This window comes from Neomonachus schauinslandi, chromosome 13, assembly GCF_002201575.2.
Source record: "Neomonachus schauinslandi chromosome 13, ASM220157v2, whole genome shotgun sequence".
Taxonomy (NCBI): Eukaryota; Metazoa; Chordata; class Mammalia; order Carnivora; family Phocidae; genus Neomonachus; species Neomonachus schauinslandi.
Window position 1 is genome coordinate 89,781,790 of NC_058415.1, and position 17,244 is coordinate 89,799,033.

The 17,244-nt window shown below is 44.8% G+C and overlaps 1 protein-coding gene across 1 annotated transcript in view; it reads right to left on the reverse strand.

Annotated features, from left to right (window-relative positions):
* The window catches only part of DDX31 (DEAD-box helicase 31), a 67,583-nt gene that overhangs the window by 45,763 nt on the left and 4,576 nt on the right, over positions 1-17,244 (reverse strand). Inside the window, exons 2-13 of the mRNA XM_021691554.2 lie at positions 16,740-16,996; positions 16,559-16,634; positions 15,319-15,362; positions 14,105-14,175; positions 13,092-13,156; positions 7,950-7,994; positions 6,545-6,586; positions 5,487-5,551; positions 3,814-3,933; positions 3,598-3,704; positions 2,340-2,575; positions 1,448-1,624 (exon numbers count right to left, since the gene is read on the reverse strand). Coding sequence (XP_021547229.2) covers positions 1,448-1,624; positions 2,340-2,575; positions 3,598-3,704; positions 3,814-3,933; positions 5,487-5,551; positions 6,545-6,586; positions 7,950-7,994; positions 13,092-13,156; positions 14,105-14,175; positions 15,319-15,362; positions 16,559-16,634; positions 16,740-16,996 — 1,305 coding nt within the window. The remainder of the gene's footprint in view (positions 1-1,447; positions 1,625-2,339; positions 2,576-3,597; positions 3,705-3,813; positions 3,934-5,486; positions 5,552-6,544; positions 6,587-7,949; positions 7,995-13,091; positions 13,157-14,104; positions 14,176-15,318; positions 15,363-16,558; positions 16,635-16,739; positions 16,997-17,244) is intronic.

Consider the following 17,244-nt stretch of genomic DNA (forward strand, 5'->3'; position numbering starts at 1 on the left):
GTGGCAGACCGACTGTTCGGGAAAGAGCGAGAACAACAGTAGCAACGGCACCTTCATCCACAGAGCACGCACGAACCAGGTCCTACGCTGAGCACGTACTCTGCGTTCACTCAGGGCCTCACCACACAGACCTGTGAAGTACGTACTAGTATCCCCTCCCTTTGAGAGACGGGCTAACTGGGGCACGGGAAGGTGACACGCTCTCCGGAGGTCACACAGCCGGTAAAGGCAGAGGCAGGACCAGAGCATAGAGCCGTGAGCGCCCTGCTGGACCACTGCCCTTCAAACGTGAGGCAAACGGTTTGAAATAATTTCACTACAAAGCTTTTACATGGCCTCTTCAAATTCCTAGATCCTCCCGGGCCCGTGTCCAGCTCCCTCGTCACCCTCCTGCCCGCCCTGCAGAAGGCCTCAGGTGAAAAAGACCGAGAGGTGAGGAACAAACGCTGTAAATGGCATTAAATTATGAAATCTACAAACTCAACTGAATCAGGGACCTTGAAGTTGAAAACCAAGCACAAAGGCTGGACTACTCAGGAAATTCTATCCAATCTTGTGGTAAATAAGAAGCTATGTCCTTGAGTGACCTTGAGCAAGCTCCCTTTTCTGAGGCTCCACATTCTTAATTATTAAAACGACAAAAGCGGGCACAAGAAGGGGGCTGGACTTGATGACTTTAATGTCTCCTTCAGCTTTAAAGATGTTGTGTATTTCAAGTCTTGCTCCGATTCCTGGTCGTCTCTCCCTAACCGTCTTGCACGCATGGTCACCTCCTTCTAGGGCAACATGGCTCCCCCTTGCAGGGCCCGCTCGTCCTCCTTCCACGCCAGCGCGCTCCCCTCAGTCTGCTCTCCACCGACCCCCTCAACGGAATGAGGGCCATGCGGCTCAGAATCTAAAATCAGGGAGACGCTCTTCTCTTCTTCCAGAACAACAGTATAACTCAGAACCGAGAGAGAGCTGAGACCCTGAAGCCCCTCTCCCAACCAAGGTGTTAAGAGTGAAAGCGCTGTATCTTGTTGACAATGACAGCAGTCGCGCTCAGCAGTACCATATGGGATCCACAATTTAGCTCCATTAATGCTCTTAATTTGAAGACATCAAGCCCTAATTACACACTGGGTACTAAAAAGGCAAAACCCTTCCCTGGTGCCAGCTACTTAGTGGTACTCTGTTGCCTTAACAGCTGGTTGAGGCAGACTCGGGCCAAGACGGGCCTGTGAGCTCTCTCAGGTGGAAGAGGGCAGCTCCCAGAGCAAGAGCGCACAGAAACAATAGACGCCCTTGCCCACGCCACCGACGCAGCCGTGGGGTCTGCTTCCAGTGCCGGCAGGTCGCCCACCTGGGGCGCGTCCCCACCCAGCCCAGTGGGGTCCGAGAGGGAAGGCCGCGCTGACCCCGGAGGACTCGCGCCTGCCTCCACTCCTGGGGACGGCGCGGTGCTCACCTCCTGCTCCATGTTGCCGTGCAGCCGCAGGAATTTTAATGGCGTGGAGGCAGATGGCAGCTGCCCTGACGCTGGGGCCCCGGAGCGGCTCTGCAGGGTCTGTAGGAAGAGGTGGTAGTGGAACTCCACCAGCTCACAACTCGAGAAAAAGACGATCATCTTCTGGTCTTTTTCAAACTACATTGGTACAAAGGGGGAAAGAACCACCACGTTTTTATGATCAGGTGACACTAAAATGAGTATTTCTCTAAAATACACAGTCCTGCCAGCCCCATCTGGAAACGGGGACAGACAGCTTTGAATGATTTTACAAAAATAACCTTGATACAACATGCTACAAAGAGGAGATGAGAGGAAAATGGTAGAGCTGTAACTGTGACCGGGCTTCCCAAACCTGAGACAGACAAACACGCCATAGGCTGGGGCTGTGCACTCCTCTTCTCTGCACACATCCAGCGCTCACCGCGCGCAGCAGACGTGAGGTTCACCCTCCAGCCCTCGCACCCACTACTCTCCCACATATCACGGAAAGTTAGCACGCGATCTCGTAAACACAGAAATACTGGGATTCTTTCAAAACCATGAGCCTGGGCCCCTCTGTCTGCTCACATTCAGATGTTTCTGCTACCTGTGATGCTCCTGGTTCTCAGGCCCAGAAGAGGATTAGGGCAGATTTCATGTCAAATGTGGCAGCTATCCCTGACCTCTGGTTCTTTACCACAACCCTGAAACCACTGACTGGTAAGGTCTGCGTTCGCGAACACGGTTTAGTCGGAAAACTTTTGTGCGTGTGTGCAAGTGAGGGTCCCTCAGTTCGCTGCTATCAACACCTGACACAAAGAAAACAGGACCTTCTTCCCTCGACTGAGCCAGGCCTCGCGTGCGGGCCCACCTTGCACTGCTGTAGGATGAAGGCCGCCAGGGAGACGAGCCTCAGTTTGCTGGGAACCAGTGTCACATGCTGATCGAGACTCTCCGGAATCGCAAAGCTGTCCGGCTCACCACCAGCTGGGAGAGGGGAGGCCTCAGGAACTGCTCTGCCCTTTGGGTCCGACTCGCCACGGTGTCCATCCAGGACAGAAATCCTGAGCGGATTGAGCAAGCTGATATCAGCTAGCCGTGTCACACCTTGGAGCGAAAGTGAAAGAGGCAAAACAGGTGAGGGGCGCACACCATGAGGCTAGTCTCGTACGCGCACCCCCCCGCCACACGTCCAGGCTGATGAAGAGGCTCCCTATGGGCAACACCAGGGCCGCAAGGGCCTGCCCTGTGCTCGATCTGGTTGAGGCGGCCCACTGATTCCACACCAGCATTTCTCAACTCTGACCTGGGCAAGACCACTGAAAGGGACACTAACAGCTGTCTCCCCCACCCCGCCCCACCCCGCAAGGGTTCTACAGTTCTATCTACTGATAAAAGGGTGTCACAGAATTCTGTCATAGGGTTTTATAGGTTTACAGGCCTTCTCAGAACCTTTATTGTGTTGACACACACCAGGAATTTCTAAGAGCAGGAGGAAACGTGTGGCATTCCCCAAACTTCTGAGCACAGAATCATGGATTATCTCTCAAAATTAATGTTACTTAGGATACATTTTAAGAACTGGTTATGTGCATACTGTCAAAGGGCCAGTAAAACGTGTAAACCAGACCTGAGAACACGCGAGCTGGGTTGTGTTGAGAGAGTGACTCTGCCAAGCCTCAGTGCCCCGTCTATGAAAGAGAGCTCAGAATGTCCATCTCATGAAGATGGAAAGACAGAAATGAACTTAGGTCTCTGTTTAAGGGTCAATGCTCTTTAAGAGAAAGGTAGGCTGATAACATCCACAAAAAAATCTCATGAAACCTCTGGATGGACGGGAGTTAGCCTCTTCTCTTCCTCTCGCGCTGCCACGAGCACCAGAAGCACTCTCCTAACTGAGGTGGCTCTGGATCTGCCCTGCCCTCCCTCCCACACCCTGGGGAGCACGGGGGAGCCTGATGTGACTAGAAGAGGGAGGCAAGACAGGAGTCTGAAAAGGCAGTGCTTTAGGGACACCTGCCTCCTCAGCTTCTGCCCCCAGCGCTGAGAACCACTGCGGACAAATGACAGCCGTTACGTCTACGTCTTCCCTCCTGGTTAAGAACAAAGAGCACTCCTTTTCAACTCACCTTCCGTGAGTGTCGCCGACAGCAAGACGTTCTGTCGTTTCTGGCACTCAGCATTTATAGCGTTGAGTATCACTGTGATATCCTTTTCAAAACCCAAATCCAAGATTCTGTGGTTTCAAGAGAGGGAATTTTACTCCACATGCAAAGTAAAGACTGCAATGAGCCAGCAGAAGCAGCTCTTTTCTGCTACTTTTCATGCTTCTGGGTGAGGCTCACCTGTCTGCTTCATCCAAAATGAGCCACCGTATCCGACGAAAATGAATGTTCTTTGTGGATTTTATATGGTCCACCAGTCGCCCAGGAGTTGAGATAAGGATATTTATTCCTTTGCGGAGTCTGTTTAAAATTATGTATCATAAAAGAAAATAAATCGAATGGGCCTATATCAATAGAAAACACCAGAAATAGGCACAGGAGACAGATTCATGTCTAGTACCAACATGCACAGCGTGAAGCCATGACAAACATGATGACAAATGGATACAAAGATGTATGTGAGTTTCCATTTTCCTCCAAAGTTTCTTTCATATAGAATGTAATTAAGACCCAAAATTATATTAAATTCATAAAATCTCAAATTTGAAAGGAATCTTTACTATATAATCCAATGCCCTTTATCTGATCCATGGATCCTTTCTTTCTAGAACATTCCAGATAGATGGTCATCTAGCCTGTTCTTGAAGGTTTCTGTGCCAGGGAACCTCCAACCTAAATGAGTTATCCCACACAAATGTGATCTAACGGCTAGAATGTTTTCTTATACTGAATCTTTTTTGTAACCTCCATACAATGCGGGCCCAGCTTTGTCCTGTAGACTAGGGAGAATAAATCTCAGTTCTTCCTCCCAAACATCCTTTATCCTGTATTTCCATAGCAATTAAAGCTTCCAATTTTTAGCTGAGTATATTTTCCAGTCTCTTTTGAAGTTAAGTATGGCCGTGTGCCTATGTTCAAACATGGGATAGAAGGACAAAGGGAATATGCAAAAACCACAAGTATCTCTGGAGGGAGGACATATGATGATCTTTGTTCCTCCTGGCAGGGAATAAGATGTAATGGCTGGAGCTCCAACAACACCCTAAGAATATGGAGTACCCTTAAAAATGGAAGCCTCACTTAGTGGTACAAAAAGAGAGAAGGGACTTAGATCCTGATACCAGAGCACCACGCCAACCTGGGATGGGCTACCATCAGGCTTCTTAAACGTGAAAGAAAAAGAAAACTGCCATATGTTTGTGCCACTGTTGTTGTTATTTATAGCTTAATCAAATCTAACCAATACTTTTAGGTTTCAAGTTTAATATTTACTCCTGATTACAAACTACACACGGGACTGGGTGTTACTACTGAGCATTAAGATACAATACAATACAAATATTCAAAAAGCATACAGACAATTTGGGATTTACCTGTTGCAACATTTTCTCCTGACCCCCATTACCACTTCTAATACCAACTAGGAATCAGTGTTCGGGATATAAAAAGCAGAGTTTAGAGCATTATGTAAGTTTGTGATCTTGTTTTTGTACAGACAAACAACCAGACCCTAAACTCCCACTGTAGACAAAAGAGAACTGCCAAGAGGGATGGACACCAAACAAGGGGAACTAAGGGATGCTGGGGTGGGGGGCAGAACTTAAGAGGATAGTGAGCATCACTACCAACCACATCAGAAGGGAACCCCTTGTAGGTTCATCAGTATTTCTTAAGACAACACCGTCAAGAGGTGACCGCTCCCTGCTGCCTCAATCTGTCCCTACGCTCTGGGACTCTGAAGCACAGTTTGAGATAACGCTCTGTCCAGGTTTAGAAGGACCAAATCTGATTGAATAGGAAGGCAGAACAGACAGATCCAAACAGGAATGGATAACAAACAAAGGTCCCCATACCTGGCCTTTTCTGATTTCCTTCTCTCTCCTCCCATCAACACTCCAGGCACAATCCAGGTAAATGGCTACAGAATGATATCAGACGAAAATGAGTGCAAAGCCCCCCCCCCTTTTAAAGATTGGATTTATTTATTTGACAGAGAGAGCCAGAAAGCACAAGGTGGGGGGCAGGGAATGGGAGAGGGAGAAGCAGACTCCCCGCGGAGCAGGGAACCTGATGCGGGGCTCAATCCCAGGACCCTGGGATCATGACCTGAGCCAAAGGCAGACACTTAATGAACTGAGCCACCCAGGTGCCCCATCAAAGCCCCCTTTACTGAAGACAGAGACTGATTCCAAATTCTTTTTCCTTAGAGAAGGTGGAAGGGAAGACCCAGGCTTCTCATTGTAGGAGGGGTGACTGTGCAGACACAATTCCTAGACATCACCCCTGCTATGGATACTAGCAGCAGTCACTTAAATCACAGCTCTACAGCTTCTAGCACAGCGAGAGAAATGGGAGCTTCCTAAATGATTCCCGTAGCTTCTCTGCCTTTCCCCATGGAGCCTGAGTTGAAAACACATTTCCCTAAGTCTACTGCCTTTTACCTTTCTGGGTATAATAAAACCCAAGCACAAACCTTCCTTACTCCCCACCCCTGATAAAAGAAAGATCAATTCTCGATCTAATTTGGTAGGCTGGCAGGCTTTGGCTCTGAAGCCCTCTCTCGCTTCTTTCTTAAACCCTACGTGTGGCTTTCCCGTAGCTTTCCATGTGATCACTTCGTGGTTGTCCCTGTGAGTCTCCACGTGTGGCTTGCCAGGGACTATGGTGAACAAAGTACAGGACTATAGGCAACAGGAAACACTAGTCAACTAAGCTAGAAATCAGCAGTTAGTAAAGTCTAGATCAGTAAAATCCTACAAATTATACCTGGGCAGAGCAGAGAAACCCAGGGAATCCAGAAAAACTGAAATAATTCCTTGCCTTTTGAAGATGACGCTAAGACTGGTAGACTTGTCTTTTCTCAAAAAGTCAAGGAAAACAAAGATAAAACTGAAGTCATGGCTGACCTTACCTTAAGCAGTATCTGGACAGTGTCAAAGCTTTGCAGAGCCAGCTGTGAAGAGTGAAAAGTTACAGGTAATGAACGAGGTTGTTCCCACCCGCCCCCCCCCCCCCCCCGCCCCCGGCCCTACCTCAGCCCCAACCTTTTAAAAACCTTTAGACAATGTAAAGTGATTAGGATTCCAACTCAGACCTTAAGTTAAGATTTAAGAAAAACAAAATCTGATAGACAGCATCTACTCAGAACAATACACTTTGTTCTTACACTCTTTCCGGAACCTGCCAGTTTGGAGACTGTGGACAGAGAGCCTGCGTCCACTCCTTGGACGTGTACAAAAATAGTGTCTTGTGCTCCCTCTGCTGGCTCAAATTCCCAGAGTGCCACACAGAGAAGTACAAGTCTACAGCGCACACGGATGGAGAAGCGGAACAGCATCACCCTGAATGTGTCTCCCCCTCAGGAAGACAGAGAACAGAATATGCAGGAGGGAGTAACCTGGAATAGCGGTCAACAGGCTAGCCTCTGGGCACATTGCTTTCAAGGTTGTAGGAGGTACCCTTCGAATATGCCAAATAGAGCACTGAGAGGTGGTTACTCCCCAAGTTTATTAAAGGAACAAAATCCAACAAGCCCAGTGGAAACCAGAGAAAGTGAAAATTAATGTAGGTTATAACCATTAACAACTATCAAGAAGCCTCAACATAATCCCTTTATCCAAAGATATGTATATAGCTTCCATATGCTTAGTATTCATGATGCATCTTAGGGAAGCAGCAAGTTTGCTGCTGTAAAAATTTAAATAGCTTCACGCCTGCTCCTTCACAGGACTGAGCCGAGCGAGGGTACTGCAGGCTGTATGACAGGCCAAGGAGAGACCTCCGTCTCCATGACCAACTCTCTGCAAGGAAGTGATTAGCACTTGATATAGAAAACAGAAACCATAATCTAAACTTGCCTCTCTAGGCAAATAAAATAGATCAGATAGAAGAGATTTCCACCAAGAAAGAAGAAAAATGTCAAGAAGCTTAACTCTGAAGAACAAGTAAAATTTTTGGTACAGTAGCCTCTTTAAAAAAAAAGTATTTCAGGGTCGACTGCTCTAATTTTTAATTAAGTTATAAAACAAACCAAAAAAGTAGAAAATGTAATTATTTTAATTCCTTTTAAAAGTACAGAAATTTATAGTGTCATTAGTTTTTAGACAATAAGGAAATGCTTTTCCAGACTTAGCTTATGACTTTCAAAAAGAGTACCTGAATTTTTCTTCTTGATGGGAACCAAAAGGATGGCCCCAGGCAAAGGTAAGGGTGCAGCAGGGAGAAAAATGGTAAAACCCACTTTTAAATTCAAAAGGATCTTACTTCCAAGAGGAAAGTACCTGCTTAAAACCCATCCCGAAGATGAGACTGCTTACCTCTCTTGTCGGCACCAGTACCAGGGCATAGGGGCCGTCACTGCGCTATCGACACAGAAGGAAAGAAATGATGTGAGGATGGATGAAGGTCACAGGCCTCCAGGTGGACAGAACTTGAGGGTGGCCACTTGCACACATCAGCAGCAGTCTCATTAAGAAAGGGACTCCGATGCCCACTACCCTTATTATTATGCAACCTTGTTCTAAAGGTTCCAGCCCATGCAATCAGACAAGAGAAAGAAATATGTATAAATCTGGAAAGTAAGAGGTAAACCTGTCATTGTTAGCAGATGGTATTTTACCCTTAAAAACAAAACAAAACAAAAAAAACCAACCTGAAGAGAATCAATTGAAAATCTACTACAAAAAAGACAACTCAGTGGAGTAGCTGAATGCAAAATTAATATACACGATCTACAGCCTTCTGATGTAAAAAAGTTACAAAACACAATGGAAGGGGGGAAAAAAATCACAGCAGAGCAGCAACAAGAAGCTTGACAAAAAATGTTCAAAATCTGTATGACAGACATTTTAAAACACTTCTGAGGAGGATAAAATAAAATTTGAATAAATGGGAAAATGTATCCTATTCTTAGATACGATGCCTCCATATTACAAATACACTAACCCTAAGTCAACCCACAAATGTAATGCAAACCTAACAGAACTGCCACAAATATGCATATATGCACACAACATATACAATACTTATATTCAGACAAGCTGATTTCAAAGTTCCTATGAAGAATAACCAAAATATGTCTGAAAAACACCAGATGTTAAAACAATTTAAAACTACCGTAATTTAAAAAAATTGATACTGGCATATAAATTGAGATTACAACAGCAAGTAGAACAGAATCAAGTATGCACAGAATTACAGGAAATAATTTTGTGTCAGTAGGGAAAAGATAAATTATTCAGTCTTCAAGAACAAAGTCAGAAAAGTCAAGGTGGAATCAAGTCAGCCTTTGTACAGATGACATAAAACTCAGAAACTATAAAAGAAAACACTAATAAATTCTATTATGTAAAAATTGTTAACTTCAGAATGGGAAAATAATACCTAAACGAAATCAAGTATAAATGACAAAATGAAGGGAAAACACGCCACACATAAGAGAAAGGCCCAATTTCCTTAGTTTACAAAGGTCTGTGATTCAAATAAAAAATAAAAATAAAAAAGACCACAACAACTTAAGTAGAAAAATGGAGAAAGAACGTAAATAGCCAATTTCTGGAAATAAGAATTCAAAACATGGCTTTCACACATGTGAGATGTTCAACTCCACCGTCTGTCAAATGAGCAAAACCAACACAGCTGGCAGTGTCATGAGGGCGCGGGCGAGCAGGGGCTCCTGGGTGCCCTGCTGTGGGGAGCGCACCGTGGCTTCACCCACTGTACGTTCAACTGCGGTGTCATCTACCAAATAAACATGCCACTTCCACTTCTGGGGATTTCTCTAAAAGACGCACCCATAAGTACGCATAAAAAATAAAACATTTTACAGACTGCAGTATGTAGAAGAGCCTTGTTTGTAGCAAAATACTGACATAACGTAAATTCTACCAACGAGGGACTGATACGGTAACTTATGGTGGCGACAGGCAGCAGGATACTAGGCGGCCATTAAAAAAGCAAGGCAGATGTGCAGGGCACTGCTAAGAAACTATCCCCAAACATACCAAGCGAACAAAAGCAAGGTACAAAACATCACGCACAGCAAGCAACCACTTGTGTATCAAACCAAACACAATAGAAAAACAAACACACAGAAGCTAAAGGGGGAAGGGAACTCTGTATGCTCACACTTGCTCTCTCTGCAGAGATGAGCCCCAGGAGGACCTGGCACCCCACACCCCGAGAGAGCTGTGCCACGTAGGGGAGAGGGGGTATAAGACTTACTTCCCACCATGTACTGTTTGGTACTCTTTTTAATTTTTTAACATATACATTATACCTAAAAAAATAATAACAAAAATAGTAAGAGAAAACAAAAAAAGTAACCCGATAAAGGTCTCAAAGTCAGTGGTGTCTTGCATCTCTAAAGTGCTCACAGACACTTAGGAATTAATCAAAACAATGTTGGTGCAGAGGCTAAGTGCAGGTTTAGAGCAGATTCAATTACAAGCATGGTTTTCATGTTTTGCATAGGAAACATTTACACACAAGGAGAAAAGGATTTGGAATTCAAACTAGAGCCGTCTGTACTCGACATCAAGTCTGCGAGGCCCAGGCGAGGAATGGTAAACATGTTCGTACAACAGTATCAACGTGCCACAGTGTGACGTTAGGAGATTCTGACATTTCAAAAGGTGTTACTACACAGAGAAGAAGAAAGAAAAATCAATTCCTCGCAGGGCAGAAGTGAGTAAAGAAGGATGGATGTGTTGTTAAAAAAAATCAGAGCCCAAATAACTGAAAGAGTGAAAACACAGAAAAGCAATCCGTTCCCATTCCAACACCAAAGTAATTTACGACTCTGCTGGGTGCCTTGAGTTTGCTGCTCCCTCCAGATAGGTTTTTTACAGGTCAAATCATTTTACAATGAACTCCAAGGGCCTCTATTGAATATTACTTGAAATAAATGAACTAAATTTGGACTTAGAAAACTCTTTTTACAGAATATTTCAATCTTTGAAATAGATGGAATAAATAAAAATGACAACATGGCTGGTGAACATATCTAGATATAAGCAAATCAAATCGTTGCCTTTCAAACTAGCCACATGCCCATGTTGTGGACGGTGACAACTACCGCTTCATGAGCAGATACTGTTACTAAAGCTGGACACCAGCTCTCCACGCTCCACGTGCATTAGCTCAGGAGCCTCAGGGTTACCCTGGGAGACACGCACAACAGGTGAAGTCACTGAGGCACAGAGGGATGAAAAGCTTTGCCTAAAGACACACTCGCACCCAGGCTTTGAGCAGAGCTGCCCATCACATGGTCTCCCTTAGGTACATACTCTAATCTCTCCTGTCCTCAGGTCACCGACCTATGAAATGAGACAATTGGGCTGGAACTACAGGACCCATGCCAGCTCAAATATTCCCCAACTCTCCAACCTTACAAAAAACCAAAAAAACCAAAAATCCACTGCTGGCAAGAAATTCTCCTAGAATTTATAAATGGATAAGACTTTCCCACATTATTGCAATACCTGGCCTCTCTCCTCTAGCGAGGTACCAGTACAATGCTAAATCCTTTATATGAATTATCTTACTGAAAAGTGCCCAATGGGAAAAAAAAATCAGTCACCTGTAGGAAATAAATTCCTTACTTCTCCAACTCAGAGGAAACCAGTATTAATAGTTTCTTTCTTGTCTTTTTATGCACACACACACACACACACACAGAGTATTATTTATGAAATCAGATCAAACTGTACATACTGTTTTGTACCCTACCTTTTTTCAATTTCATATGCAAGAAGACTTGTCAAGTTCACAAAGAGATATTGAAAAAAATACCACTTTTCATGTCTATGTAAGGTTCCATCACTTGGATGTTGTGTAGGATTTTATTAATTTAAAATTATTTAAATAAAGTTAAAGTACAATTTAAAAACTCATTTCAAAATAAATTTAGGCTTACAAAAAAATTACACAAATAGTAGAAAGAACTCTCTTATACCCTTCTCCCAGCTTCCTTATATGGTTATTAATTCTCAAAATCCCAGTACGATGATCAAAACCAGGGAATCAGTACTGACGTGAAACTCTGAATTAATCTGCGGCCCGTATTCTGACTTCACTGACTGACCTTGCAGCGTCCCCTCCCCAGACAGGACCCAGTTTAGGGCCACGTGTCACACTGAACTGTCACGCCTCCTTCGTCTCTTTTAACCTGGGGTAGTTCTTCAGCATTTCTGTTTTGGATGACCTTAATACTTTCGAACAGTATCGGCCAGTTGCTTTGGAGAAGGTCTCTAGATTTGCGTTTGTCTGATATTTGCTCAGGATTAAATCCGGGTGACACCTTTGGGGCAGGACAACCACAGAAGTGGCGCTGGGTCCTCTGGGCACCTATCTGGAGGTGCATGAGGCTGACACGTCCCAGCACTGGGGATGCCCACGCTGATCGCCTGGGTAAGGTGGTAGCAGCCAGGCAGGCTCCCCATCATAAAGTGACTGTTTTGCCCTTTGTGATTAAGACATATCTTGTAGGGAGATCTTTGAGACTAACTAGGTAAATATCCCATTTTTCATCAGACTTTCATCCCCTCATTTCAGCATCTGTGACGTGTGACACAGTATTACTAAGGCAGTGGCCAGACGGTGATGCTCTACTCCATCACTTCTATGTTTCTCCGCTGGAATTCTACTGTGCAGAGGGTCTGTCCTTCTCCCATCTGCTTATCTATTTACTCAATAATTTGTTTCTATCAGTTTGTACTCATGGATGTTTGTTTTAGCCTGTGGGCTATTATCCAATGCTAGCACTACTTGCTTGTCACTCAGTATCAAGTAGGGTGGACACATGCCTAATTCTGTCTGTCCAAAATGAGAAAAAAGAAGTAACCAATTAGCTCCTCTCCTCTGCTTGTGCACCCACCTCACTTCCTATTTCAGATCTCACCACGTCCTCTCCACTGAGGATAACCGGGACGTATCTGTGGGACCCTGGGCTGGGTCTTCAGATGATGCCTGCGCCTCTGGAGCCTGGCAGTTAACGTGCCTCCTACAGGACCCGGGGAACCCAATTTTGGCCCCTCTGGCCCAGGCACTAACTAAATGTGTTTCCCAACTAAAGACAAGTATTCCACCACTGCTCCCCAAGCTTCCATTTCTTTCTGTAAACTTAGGGTAAGAGTAATACCTGTAACTCACTGGGTCGGGGGTGGGGTTTAAGATTCAAGAATATACAACACAGGCAAAGAATCCAGCACAACGTCTGACACGAGGAACATGTATTTACAAATGTTTCCTATTAGACCTGCCATGATGATTACAAAATAAACTTATTCTATTCTACTCTGGGCACAGTCCTCAGATGCAACGTGTTTATGTAATAAATGAATCAAAAAGAAGAAAATAATGCTAAATGGAAACATTCTTTCGGTCCCAGAATTACTGCTTTGGTTCAATTCAATGTTGCTTATGCACTATGAGCAATAACAGGAAAACACCATACTCACCTGTATTTTTGATTTCATTGCTTGAAGAGACTGGACCATAGGGATGCAGTAGGCAAGAGTTTTACCTTTTAAAAAAGTACAAAAGCAATTAAAATCACAGACCCTACAGATGTAAGAAAAGCAAAGACATTAAAGAAATTGGGCTCTGCTACCTCTGGGTAGCACTCAACTCTGGGGACAGGAAAAGCGCACATCCTACATCCAAGAGAGGCGAAAACAGAATTTGCCCGTCTGCCACAACCCCCAATTTTGTTTGTAAATCCAGTATTTCCCAAAAAACCTGCAGCTTCAGCTCCTTTATCCAGCTAACAAGGGAGACAATGACACATTTCCCAAGTTACATAAAAGCTCAACTTGAGGACTACCCCTCAAAGCTAGAAAACTTGAAAGTCCTCCTTAACCATGCAAATGAGCTTTACGGCTAAGTGAACGACCTGCACGGCGCTGATATGCTTAGGAGCCTGAACCGTGAGCCAGCCTCTAAAGACCGTGGAGAAACCACGAAGCAAAAGCTTCGGGTTTCCACCCACCTGAACGGTGGCTGAGCTGGGAGGCGTGGTGAAAAGCCAACCTGCCATTCCGGGCACAAGAGGGGCAGAAGAACAAGTCTACAGACAATTTTGGAACATGCAAAACCTGTGTTCCGTATTAGAGCAAAACAACTGGCATCCAAGCAGTGTGTGCTCATGCCAGAGCTGTGCTTTAGTATCAGAAATATTCATCCCCCACCGGAGTGAGGAGGGCAGCTCAGGCCACAGACGGGGGGACTGGGCAGAGCCCTGACAGAGGCTGACCACCTCCCAATCGTTCCTGACCACAGCACCACCAACCACCCCTGCCTTTCCCTAGGGGAACAAATTCGGGGTTCTCATCAAGAGCAGGCACGGCCTCCCTCCTTCCCCCAACAAAACAAAGCCACTGCCGCCACAGACAGACACTTTACTATGGAACCTACTATGTGAGTGTGGCCTGGGTATTGGGGGAAAGGGGGCAGAAGTTAAGTGACGACTGACCTGAGCCCGTCTGCGATCTCACCAGAGCATCTCTGCCTTCCAGCAACGCAGGAATACTTTGCTTCTGAACGCTTGGGCCACACAAAAGAAAGAACACATGCTGCACTATAATATTTTACCCTCTCCCGTTTACAGGCAGAGATGCAGGATACACAAATCACACCCGCCCCCATGCTTTGCTGCATCTGCCAACTGCTACCTCAGAAGTCACCTAAACATTCAAGCGAAGATGCTGAGAAACTTTTGATGACTGAAGGGATAAAACCTCAGTTAAATTTCTGGAACTCAGCTGAAAATGCTGAGGCAAGCCAGGTATTGGCGGCTCTAGCAAACAGATTAAAAAGAAAAACGTCACAGGCATGATGACAAGCTGGAGCTCCCACGAGAGCATACCACACACCTCGCCCCACCCCACGGCCTCCCGTGACGGGCAGGGAGACACAACAAGACGGGACAGAAAGATTCCCATGCAAGCAAGAGAGTACCAGGAAGCTTGTGAGCCATCCAGATAGCCTGGAGCTGCTTCCCAGTCTCCAAAAAACCGAGGTGTGACTATCATACACACACTAAGACGTGTGTCCACATATGTATTTAAAAACAAACAAAAAGGGCACAGAATTCATTTAAATTTGGTTGATGAAACTGAACCAAAAAAATGGGCAAGGGGGGGTCCTCCTTTTATTCTTCAAGACTCTTATTACCTTGTACCTATAAGTAAAATGTGACGATTAGTAAAATGTAAAATATAAAGCATACATACTCACAAAAAGGAAGTTCATCTCTTCTCTACACCTTTTACTATTCTATTTTCCAAGAGTTATTACTATTAAACATTCAAAAAAATTTTTTTCAATATCCCATTATATCTGACCAAGTATTTACTCCAATCTTTTTGTTTGCCTCTAATTCTTACTACTAAAAAATGACCAGATAAATTCTATACTGTGGACATATTATCTTCAGGGTAGCATGGACAGCAGCGGGATCACCGGTTCAGAGCTGACAACAGAAGTACTTGAGGACTCAGTCTCTCCACTTAACAAGTGGGGGAACTGGGGGGTTAAGTGATGTGTCAAGCCCTGGATGGGCAACAATCTGGCAGTGTTCTCTAGTATGAAGACACAAATTTGCTCTGTGCTCCACAGATAATTCAAATTTCACTGGTCATACCCATTCAAGTCTTAACAAAAGCAACACTGGTCTGGAACGCTTACCTGGTCATACTAGTCATGTTTAAGACCGTATTTATTGTGGAAATCTAAAAGAGAACACACAAAATAAATATTTTTAACTACCGATTTTTTGGCACAAATAAATTTAATGCAAATGAGGATGCAAAGAAGGAGAAGATACTGGGATAAAACCGATGGCCATGTTGAAGTTCTTCCAACCAGTGAGTATTACCTGGGGGTGGTTCTACCCACCATCCCCCCCCCGCCCCCCTACACACAGACACACACACACGGCAATGTCTAAAGCAATTTTTGTTGTCCCAAGCAGGGCAGGGGATGCCACTGGTATCAAGTGAGTAGTCATGGAGTGCTGCTGAACATCCTACCATGCACAGGACGGTGCCCATGACAAAGAGTTATCCATCCCCAAATGTCCACAGCTCAAACCTGCTCGATGTCCCTGCTCAAACCCATAGGTAAGAAAACAGCTTATGTAAGCAACCCTAAAGGAGTGAGCTGTGACCATAGGAGCAAAGGAAATCCAGACTCCCCGAAAGTTAATGCATTTTTCTCTTACTCATAAATAAGAGTGGAAACTTCATTCACAGTAAAAAAAAACAAAAAAAAATCCATTTGTTTGTAGAACGTCTTCATTCAATTTAACGACAGACTACCCTTGATATGAAGATGCCAGCTCAGTTTCCTCTCCTATGGTCACTGTGAGCCCTGCCACCCAGATCAGCCTCCACGTCCCATCTACCCACTAATTTTTTTTTTTTAAAGATTTTTTATTTATTTATTTGAGAGAGAGAGAATATGAGAGAGAGCACATGAGAGGGGGGAGGGTCAGAGGGAGAAGCAGACTCCCTGCCGAGCAGGGAGCCCGATGCGGGACTCGATCCAGGGACTCCGGGATCATGACCTGAGCCGAAGGCAGTCGCTTAACCAACTGAGCCACCCAGGCGCCCTCATTTACCCACTAATTAGGAGCTTGTCCTAGAGTCCAATAAGTGGAGCCCCAGGCCTAATTTGAATTAGGTTAGGAAAGTGTTTAGTTCTTTAAAAAGGGGGTGGGGATGGAGGTAAGGACAGTGAACAGTAACCTAGGCTCACTGGGATTGTCCTAGAAGAGCATCTTATCGATCTGATTTCACTCAGGTTAATTTGGAGCAGAAATAACCATTCTTTGATTTTTCTTCCTAAAACTGTCATTTCCCAGACATTCCCAAGAAATTAACCACACTGAAAAAACCAACCGCACAAGATACTGAGAGATACTTACTAAATGTGGGTGGAGGTCCAGTTCATGAAAAGCATCTGAAGTGAACACTTTTTCTTGCACCTGCTTTACTACAGGTCTGCAAATGATGAAGAAAACCCAGGTATCAGTTCCAATTGACAGAGAAAAAGGCAGAATACACTTAACTTCTCGTATTCCTGAGCGCACATGCCCCTGAACATACCTGTGGAGCTCTGGGATTTCAGGGTTGTTTTTAAATAATGATGAAGTCCTAATGCACGGTTTCTGTTCTCGGGTTCCATCACTCACACCAACCAAAGATTTCTTCGGAGAAAATGTTTTCTGTGCCTTCCCCTTAAAAGTCCTTTGTGTTTCTTTAGCAGCAGCTTTCTTGGCCGGGAGAAATGATGCCTCGTTCCTCTGTTTCGCTGGGGGAGCCTCACTGGATGCTTGGTGTTTTCTTTTGGTGGCCTCTGCTTGCTGCGTTGTTCCCAAAAGGCAAGAGCAACAAGAGATGCATTAGTCCATGAAGACAGACCTCAGAGTGAAGCCTGACTGCCCACAGAATTGCATCTCTCCCTGCAGAGATCATTATGCCCCATATGTCAAGCAACAGTTTAGGGTCTGCAATCAGATTCTTTGACTCAGCTTTTTTTTTTCCCAAAAAGAAAAAAACAAAACAGAAAACACAAAAATCTCAGCTCATTCATACACTAGACCTCACCATC